The following is a 10,035-nucleotide window of genomic DNA, read 5'->3' as shown; positions in this document are numbered from 1 at the left end:
TCAAAGCCAAGACAACAGCTAAGGATTCCTTTACGTAGAGCGGCGAAAGACATGTCAATTCTGCCCGCGCCCGCCTTTCACATCCGTGTCACCGTCTCAACCCTTCGTTTTGAGCCAAAGGCTCATCCTTGTTCTTTATTTGTTAACAGGTGGGCCAAGGGCCCTAACTATTCCTCAACACTCCTGTCCCTCGGCTCGGGCGCCTAGGCGTCGAGAGAGAGAGATACGAGGCATAGTCGACTGCGACCGTGCCACGCCGAGTCGCAGAGAGAGAGGAGAGAAAGATGTGTGTCGCCTAGAAGGGCAAATTGTCGGAGTAGAACAGTTTGAAGAATCAAGAAAGATCGCGCATTACTTCCGCTATTCGCAAAATCGAGACACAACAATTATAACTGCGGTAAAGCAATACCTTCACTTCGTCGGAGGGACACAGGGATCGCGAAAGGAGTGTAGGGCCTGGGGGCTGAGCTCCTCTGTCCCTACAAGTCATAACAAATACTTCGTCCCATATCTTTCATGTAATACTTTACTTTTATGATAAATAAATGAAAATGTTTGTCACTCGTCGACCCGTCGAAGGTCGTACACATAACTTCCTGTACAGCCATTCGCACGTCGCAGAACTCAACATCTTTTCGCGATACGGATACCGATATTACTATTAATAATATAAGTAATAATATCCGGATCACACAACCTGTACACACAACCTGAGACAGAGTTCCGTCCAACGTCACAATGTAGTCTCCTCTAGACCCGGTTAACATGGTAAGAGGTTTTACGTCGGTGAATTTTGATTGCATTTGTTACGTCTTCTAATAAAAGATATATTAACATAAGTTATTGGCATTATCTAATTTGTCACATACTTCACTAACATTTATCCTTATGTCTAAACTGAATTCAAAAGTATTACTATATAAAACAGAGGGTCAAAAAAGTACCCTAATAAAAATGGGAGAGTTTCTTGGCCTTAGTCTTGGCTTTTACTGACCTTAGCTTTCGCTTGGCCTCTAGCAAATTTTAGGTTTGCTATGGGTCTGTGGATACACACTACGGTCATTTACTTAGAGTGGCCGAGTGAATGCAATCGCCACAGCATTTTTGGCATCCGTTTTAATTTTATGCTACTCATCTCTTACTTCTAAGGTTCACCGGGGTCTAAACACAGGTAAGACCACTGTTCACTTTTTTACATAAGCCTGTTCATTTAAGGTTGAGTGTAACAGGTACTGTTCATGAGACATTTTTGAAAAGAGTGTCGCACGATACAAAATCCATGAAAATCCCAACCGCTCCATTTGTGTTCAGTCTCCATTTACCACATGAACGGAGGTGATATGTCAATACATAAATTATGGAATCAATGAATGTCTACACCTACTTACTAACACTTTATATTGTTCACAAACTTGTCTGACAATCAAGGTGACCTCATTTGAGTGTTGATGGGACGTCATATGTTTCAGTAAGTTATCGACTACGCACGTGGAAATGCGTCGAAACTTAGCTCGACAGACTAACAACACAGTTAGTAATATTTTGTATAGTATAGATAACAACAGACCAGCTATCCCCTGGCTTAGACGCTGTTGCTGATGAAATGACAACGCATGAAAACGAACAATGGTGGACACGTACAATTTGCGAATGAGTTCTGCCTTTTGTAAACTGAATTTATCAATAATTTTTCAATAAATCAGGGCGAAAAACGTCACTTGTCCGCCGGACAAGTCAATTGAAAGATCTACTTGTCCGATATTGTAAATAACACGTCCCGGACGGTGGGACGTGTACTTTTTCGCACACTGAATAGTAATCAATAATGTATTGAAAAGTTATTTGGCTGATTGTTGTATATCGGCTCCGCCAGGTTATATGGGATGCCCAGTCTACGTACAGATGGGTCACTCATTTTGAAATATTAAACTTAGTTTTCTTTTCTTTAATTGTTCATCCTCATGTAGAATGCTATCACGAAACACACATTTGGTTGTTTATAGCATAAAGAACATCTAATTTAATGTGAAGTAGGGAAATAATCATTTGAGTATAAGTACGTTTATATAAATATGTCATTTACAACAGCTGTAAGATGCTTGAAAAGCTTGAAAATGCACCTTGAAAATGCTTGAAAAGTGCTTGAATTTGACTTTGGAAAAGGTTTAAGAACCCTGAAGCTAGCTTGATGCCTTTGTCTGCTAATGGAGATGTTCGACTAAGATGGAGTAAGAAGTGATGTATGTGTTGCTCCAGAACTACACCACTGGGAGAACAGGAAGCTGAGCTCTAATGAGGAGCAACATAAGACGACGAGTTTCAGCCCCCTTCATCTTTGACCTATATATCTACCCCCTTTTTTAATCTTTCTCCACCTCTGTATCTCATATTTATATCTTCTCCCTCTTTCGTCACATACTCTGAATAAGTAATGGTTAATAATAACATACTGATCCCTCTGATTTCTACCTCATGACATATTTTCCTAGAAGACGTCTTGAATACACTATACTGCTGTGCAATTCACAGAATACATGATGTGAAGAAAGTGCTAGTAGTCGAAGAGCTATAGTGGCTTCAATGAGAATCACTTAAAGCTGAATAGTAATTGTGGCTGAATGGATAAGGAAACTAAAACTCCACACGAAAGCTCAGACTTCATCAATAGAAACATGTCAAAGGTCGGGTTTAAGCAGTGCCGCCTTGTGTTGGTGGGAATTGGTGCTACCCAGTCCCACACTACAATGAGCTGTTTACTGTTGGATGAATTATGGAGGCACTGACTCAGGGAGATTTATGACCTCTCTGGTTTGTGGTTTGATGGTGGTATGAGTAATGGGTCATATTTTCAGGTTCTGTATTGACCGTTTCAACTGATAGCCCCTAGTAGGAATAAGGAAGTGAAAGGGGTCCAGTAAAGGTGGTGTGATATGCTTGTGTGTGGGGTTTGTATTGATGTGATATCATAAACACACATTAATTTGTAAGTAACCATACATTCTTTTTAACTGTATGCTAACAATAAGAATGCTGTATTTATTTTTCTGCAATGCAGATCTAGTCAAAGCTTCAGGATACATTTAAGTTTGTTTGTTTTTATCAAGTTACTGATTGTATCATCATGCTTCAAAGTTCAAGATTACTGTATCTGTGTAGAGAAGCCAGTTTGTTGTGATCAGAGCTGTGCAATCCCTTCCTGGTGAAATATTGACTTCAAAAACAACAACAATTCCTGGAGCTTCTGCGTGAATATTTACAACTTTATCAATGGTGCTGGAGTTAAAGGGCATTTAAAGAAACACATTCGGTGGACCTGTCAAGTCAAGTAAAATATTCACAAAGACATCACCTATGATCAATTGAAGTTAATGTTCTGACTGCCTTTGTGCAAACTCAAAAGACGATGGCACTTGAGCAGTAATCGAAACAAAACTGCTGGTATTTACTCAAGCAGCGTCTGTGACACTGTTTAAACTTGGAGTTTGACACCCACATATTAAACATAGAACAAGTGTCTACATGTTCTGATAGATCTAATTCATCAGTACATTTCTAGTCAGTATTTCTAGCACTGCCTTTTTATGTTTTTTTCATACAGGTATAGTTTCTAGTGGGGCTTGACAATGCCAAACCTGTTGAAAACTGATATTTCTTACAGCTGTGCTCGAGTACATATCAAAGTTATGTGGCAGAGTATGTACGCAGAATGCTAATGGCACATGTCATTCTATGGAGCAAAGTGGCTGCAAACAAATGAGCACAAATGCTGTGATATGTGTAACTGAGAACAGAACATTTATGAACATATACCTGTAAAAGAACAGACATGCCGATTCACAAATTATTTTTGCACTGTTTAAACCTGATCACCAATGGCTAAGTACAGTATGTAATATAACATGCATTATAAATTATGTATAAACCTTTCTGTATCTGCAGACATTTCATTAAAATTCAATATATGAGGCCCAGACTTAACTAATCTTGGTGATAATGTGCAGTTTGACAAGAAAGAAAGTATGCTCTTGGTGAGTTATGACTTAGACACAAAATAGATGTGTAGTTTGAGCATTTATTGGCCACAATTCACTTAAATCAAATCGTGTTTTCCATTTTTTTAAAACACGTTCTCAATGAGTATTACACACATGTGCTCTGCTTTGGGTTTTTTATATTCACAAATATCTGTCTTTATTCATGATTTCAGGGAGGCAGCTCTGTGACAGGACAGATGGTGGATGGGTATTTGACTCATTTCAAAGCAAGTCAAAAATAATTATAATCTTAACAGCAGCACTGTCATTACTGTGTTTGCACGTATAAATCATAGTTTAGACATTTAGACTGAACGAGGAAACATAAACAGCTATTTAATGGGTAGGAATACATAATGCATGAGTGGTTTTTTATTGTTCCAGATGATAATGGTGTGAAACAAGCAATCTCAGATAATGTTTTATTTCTGTCCCACCCTAATTCTTTAATCATCATCTGAAAATCAATCTTAATTTGGGGGGTTCATGTGAGCTATTTTGGATTCTCTGTTGATAAAGTCTGGGTTTCTGAATGTTTTTTTTATATGCTGTTCAATGGATTTTCTTGTTAGTATTTTACCTTTATGATTGATAGAGGTCAAACAGATTTGACATGGGAGATAGGGAATGCAGAATGGAAGTCAAACTCTGGTCCACTGTAACAGGGAGTGAGCCCCCAATACACAGCTCTTCTTTAGTACGTCTTCAGTTGGATGGAGCTGTTTAAGAGCAATGCAGTGGAAAGAAGATATGTAGGTGAACTCAAGACGGGGATACACCGCACATGCCTTTCCCTCACTGCTGAAACAGCAGTGAAACACTACAAACTGAAAATCAAGCAGGGTCTCTGTAAACGCATCACATCACTGATGCAACACAAACCACTAATGGAGTCTACACAGGGTCACTCAGTGCTAAGTGAAGACTGTTGAAATCTACAAATTCTGATGCTTTCATCTCATGCCACACAAGTGTCGGCCTGGAAAACATGAAGTCCTGGGGAGAAAGTGAAGAGTTCTCCTGTCTATCAAAAAGAAAAAGGAGCTGACATAGCGCCTGTGTAAACACATCTATGTTTCACAAATGAGGTGGCCCTGCACAGACACAACAATGAGAATATACAGTCACACAATCAGCCCCCAGCCTGTCTTGTCTTGGTGTCAGGAGTCTCTTGAGAGCCGGTAACAGGCGCCTTCCTCCTCAGTGTGCATCTTGCCTGGCTGCAGACTACAGTGCACCCAGTGACCTGCCACTGGCTGTGTGCTCTGACAGTTTAGTGCAGTTGTATTTAGGGGTGTAGGCCTACATGTTAGTTGTGAGGATGTGTTTGTCTTTGCTCCCTGTACATGCAAAAGTGTGTGTACAGTGTCTGTCTTGGCTCCTGTTATGTCAGTGATGAGGTGGCACTGTACTTTGCAATAAGAGCAGTCAGCCTGCAGGCAGGACTGGCCATCTGGACTCATGGTAAAGAGCCTAGCCCAGTCAGTGTTTTCTTTTTTTCAATCCCTCTCAGTGTAATCAGATCTCTTTTTCTTTTTGCTGTCTTAACATATAAATCAACTATAATACACTGTATGTTAACCATCTTGTTTTTTCTCTCCTTTTTTGTTGTCTTTCTTTCTCCCTCTGCAGTTTGCTGCTTTGTGGTCCACAAGAGGTGCCATGAATTAGTCACATTCAGCTGCCCTGGGGCAGATAAGGGGCCCGATACCGACGTAAGTAACCAAAGCCCAGCTGTTCCGTCTCACATGTTTGTCGGTGAGGACGTGCCTTTCCTGTCATTATACTCAAGTGCACATGCAGTGTCACCAATATGCAGTCAGGTCAACCAGGCCTGCCTCTTTTCTACACCCTTGCTCTTTTGGTAAGCTGTAGTGCTCCTTTGAATGATTGTTGTATTATGGAGCACTGTGGCAAAGTGGGCGGAGGAAACTGTCGCTTACTCTTCCTCGGACCCACATCACTTTACAATTTTCAGTGTACATGACATGTTGACATGTTACATTTAACAACTTTTCTAGAGCTTGTAGAGGTAAATGTTTATCACAGCACACTGATTCACATACAAAGCATCTTTTTTTCAGCAGTTCTCAAAAGAAGCCTTTAATATTTTAGTCTTATAGAATCTATTAAATGAGTGCCATATACAAGTTCAATTTAGCTGACTCATGATGAATCACAGCAGCAGCAGATGGCTTATTCAATTCATCCAATGTACATGTTTCAGGGGAGTCACCGTGATTTCAATATTCCACTTAGTGAGTCACTGTCTCCAACCTCTAAAGAAATGAATGTGAGATTTTTCTCTTTCTGTAGTAAATACAATCAAAGTCAGTATTCTTTCCTGCAAACTAAACATATTTGGAAAGCAAGTTTTGACAATAACATACTGACAGTGACCCCAGAAGGATAATGGAGTTCATAGTACATCTCCCAAAAATAAATTATAATTCACTCAGCAGGATTGAGTTCATGGAAAAGTATATTGGCAGATAGCCAAGCCATTAACAATGAGCTGCGTTGGCCCGATGACAGATGGGAAATGTATGAGTGGTGGCCAAAGCCAACACACCTACATCTGTCTTGGCTGGACAGAGACACACATACCAAACACTTAATACATACACTACAAATACAATTGTATTAGTCCAAATTGACTGAGCATGCTGTGGAAATGCCAATTTTCAAATAGCTTAGCTTTTTATGTATTTTTTTAATTAAAAATTATATGATACTGGACCATTGGTGATCATTTAAAAACACTTTATAATGCGTCAAAATTATTGTTAAATATCATTTATGTTAATGTTTATTTATATTATTATGAGTGCTCATTACAATAATTACAGTGTAAGAAACAGGTTATAAAGCACTATAATAGATCTGTTTATAATGCATTATAGACATCATTGAAAGTGTTATCTTAATTATTTTTATTGGAATATGCAATTCATTTTTGATCAAATCAGCCCCGTTCAATGGGGTCTCCCATTGCCTCTTTATCGGCTGCTATTACATGAGCCAGTAGCCAAGGCTTACCTGCATGCTAAGTGTGAAACTCCATTGACATGCCTGTGTGCCTGCCAGGCATGCATACCTTCTCAGTGTCACAGCAGCACTGCCTGGCCTCTGTAACTGGAGATATGTCAGTGTGTCATCGAAGATCATCAACCCAGAATCTTAAAATGGAGCATGGCAGGGATGACACGGAGAGCAGAAAATAGTCTGAGCAAGGATTCTCGATTCAAGCAGGCAGTTGGGGACAGAATAATGAGCGGCTATCAAGTTTTATTGTGGGCAGGACAGTCAACTTTATTGACCTTTGATATCTGAGTGTTGCAGTTACATGAGTTTTACAATTAATGTATTGCACAGAAAACACAAGTACAAATATTAGTCAGTTAGTCAGCCAAAGGTTTTACATTCGTTCCCGTTTCATACATTAAAATACTTGAATACAAACTGCAAAGTTCTACTTTCTCCAATGAAGAATATTGTATCTGTTTTTGTTGCTGCATCAACATCCAAATATGAGTTTCTCAAGAAGACCAGCACTATTATTCTTGCTGTGGTCAAACAGATTTAATCAAGCCTTTACTTTAATGCCATATGTCATTGCCACACGCTTAGACCTAAGGAGGAGTCATACTACTGATCCAACATACTAACACATACTGTACCTCGCAGAAGTTATTTGAATTGAAATCCTTTATTGTCATTTTACAGGTACGAAATTAAATAAAGCAGGTCAGTGCATGTCTACATATCAACAAGCAAGAATAAAGAAAAGCAAAACGAATGTGTAGATATCTAATCCGACTAGAGCAGACTTCCCTTAAAATACCAGTGGTAAATTATTCTCAGCCTTTCGTTAATGCGGGCACTCTGTGTGCTATTATGACATTAATTAATGTGATCAAATGGCCACCACAAACCTAATATATTTTAAGAATATGTGAATATATTAACGCCTGCCATATAAGAATATTAGCTCCCTTTTTAATATACATTTTTGTGCACTTAGCAGTTCTGTTGCCACGGGCAACCACACATATTTAATGGCTTGGTGCCTCCCTGGCGTGCGATCCAGGAAGGCAATAACTCCCATGGCCAACAAATATCCTGAAGATCTGCAGTATCCAGGCTACCTGCATTTCGTGACTGTATTTTATAACTACCCTATTGTAAGAGATAAAGTGTTCACAAGATGCAGATCTTTTTCAGTAGCAATCTCATCATGGGCAACTAGCCTTAGTTTGACGTGACAAGATTACCATGAATACATTGCTCCTTGAAGCCTGAGGGTGTTGTTTCAAAGGCAGGGTGGCTGCAGTTATGCACAAACTCAAATGTAAGATGTCAAATGTCATTTCTCTGCATAGTCGGTCTAGTAATTGTACAGAGCACATTCAGTGGTGCAGTTTGAGATTCACTTTGAGATTCACTTTGAGTGCCATCTTTCTAGGAGAGAACTAACACTTGAATCAATCTGTTTGGTCACAGGCATGCTGCTCAAACCTCTAGATTTCAAGCATCTCATGACAAATTTGACATTGTTTTCTAAATGTTCATGCACATTGGTAAAAAGGGTAGTTGGTAAAAAATATTGTATGCAGAATTATGTAATATGCAGAATTTTCAGATGTATGAGAATCATTGAATTACCATATTAAAAAGTCTGCTGTTTTCCTCTAGACACCATCAAATAACATCAAACACCACTGTGCGTTTTGGTTGTTATAAGCAAAGTATACATTAAATACATTTTTGAGAATGAAAACATTATTTTGTTAAAGTATTAAGATCATTATAACAATTACTTAATGATCTGGTCAAATGAAATTAGTTTAAACATTTAACCAGTATTATCACAATTGGACCTTTTTAAAGGGATCACTTGTTGAGTTAGTAATAGTATAACTTAGGAAGCACATTCCATGCTAGTGTCGATTAGTCTGATTAAAGCACTTACTTTAACAAATTGTTTTCGTTTGACTGCCTGGTGTAACATTACCAGCAGGTCGAGTAAGTTCAGTGCTTTACAGGACAAGACCATCAATAATGCAAAAGCTTCCCGTTTCACTACAGGGGCTCAGCAGATGAAACTAAGAGGTTTGATGTGCTTGCATTTACGTGGGTGTGTGGCTGCTGCATCATTGATGTCCACTTAACCAGTGCAACACATATGACCCAGGGAAATCTGCTAGTCTTTGTGCACTGATTTCCTCTCTGATCACACATAAACACAATTAAAAACACACACACACACACACACACACACACACACACACACACACACACACACACACACACACACACACACACTCCCCTTGGGGCTGTTCAGTGCACAGATATCTGTGACAGAGTAACAGAGTTAAGCATTAGCACAGTGCCTTTTCTGTCTCCTCTACAGACACAACTGACCTGAGGGNCACACACAGAGGCAACACACACAGAGACAACACACACAAAGAGGTAACACACACACAGAGGCAACACACACACAGAGAGGCAACACTCACACACACACACACACACACACACTCCCCTTGGGGCTGTTCAGTGCACAGATATCTGTGACAGAGTAACAGAGTTAAGCATTAGCACAGTGCCTTTTCTGTCTCCTCTACAGACACAACTGACCTGAGGGTGACAGGCAGCCTGGCAGAGCTCACACAGACACACAGAAAATGCCCTTCTTCTTCTAATTCTTCACAATATCAACCAGTTTAATGGTATCAAAAGCAGAGCCTCTAAATCACTTGGTGGAAGGGATGCAGGCATAAGGTATAAGCAGGCCTTCAGTTAATCTGAGAGAAATCAGCGGTGTTATATTATTGAGTTATGCTGTAGGCAGAAGTGTTCTAATATTTAAAAGCACAAATCTCAAAGGTGGAGATGTTTTTTGGCAGACTCTAAGGTGTTTTGTTGACATGGGTTGGGATGCACACCATCTTTTTATATATACTCTTCTTGGAAATTGAAAACAAGATTAAACTCG

General features: G+C 39.4%; 1 protein-coding gene across 1 annotated transcript in view; it reads left to right on the top strand.

Annotated features, from left to right (window-relative positions):
* LOC104952470 (protein kinase C alpha type) overlaps positions 1-10,035 on the top strand; it is a 99,028-nt gene that overhangs the window by 5,693 nt on the left and 83,300 nt on the right. Inside the window, exon 2 of the mRNA XM_010779290.1 lies at positions 5,667-5,749. Within this exon, the coding sequence (XP_010777592.1) occupies positions 5,667-5,749 (83 nt within the window). The remainder of the gene's footprint in view (positions 1-5,666; positions 5,750-10,035) is intronic.

The sequence above is a fragment of the Notothenia coriiceps genome, unplaced genomic scaffold, assembly GCF_000735185.1.
Source record: "Notothenia coriiceps isolate Sejong01 unplaced genomic scaffold, NC01 NC01_scaffold00020078, whole genome shotgun sequence".
NCBI lineage: Eukaryota > Metazoa > Chordata > Actinopteri > Perciformes > Nototheniidae > Notothenia > Notothenia coriiceps.
Note: the sequence above shows the minus strand (reverse complement) of the source record. Positions and strands in the feature narration are given on the sequence as shown.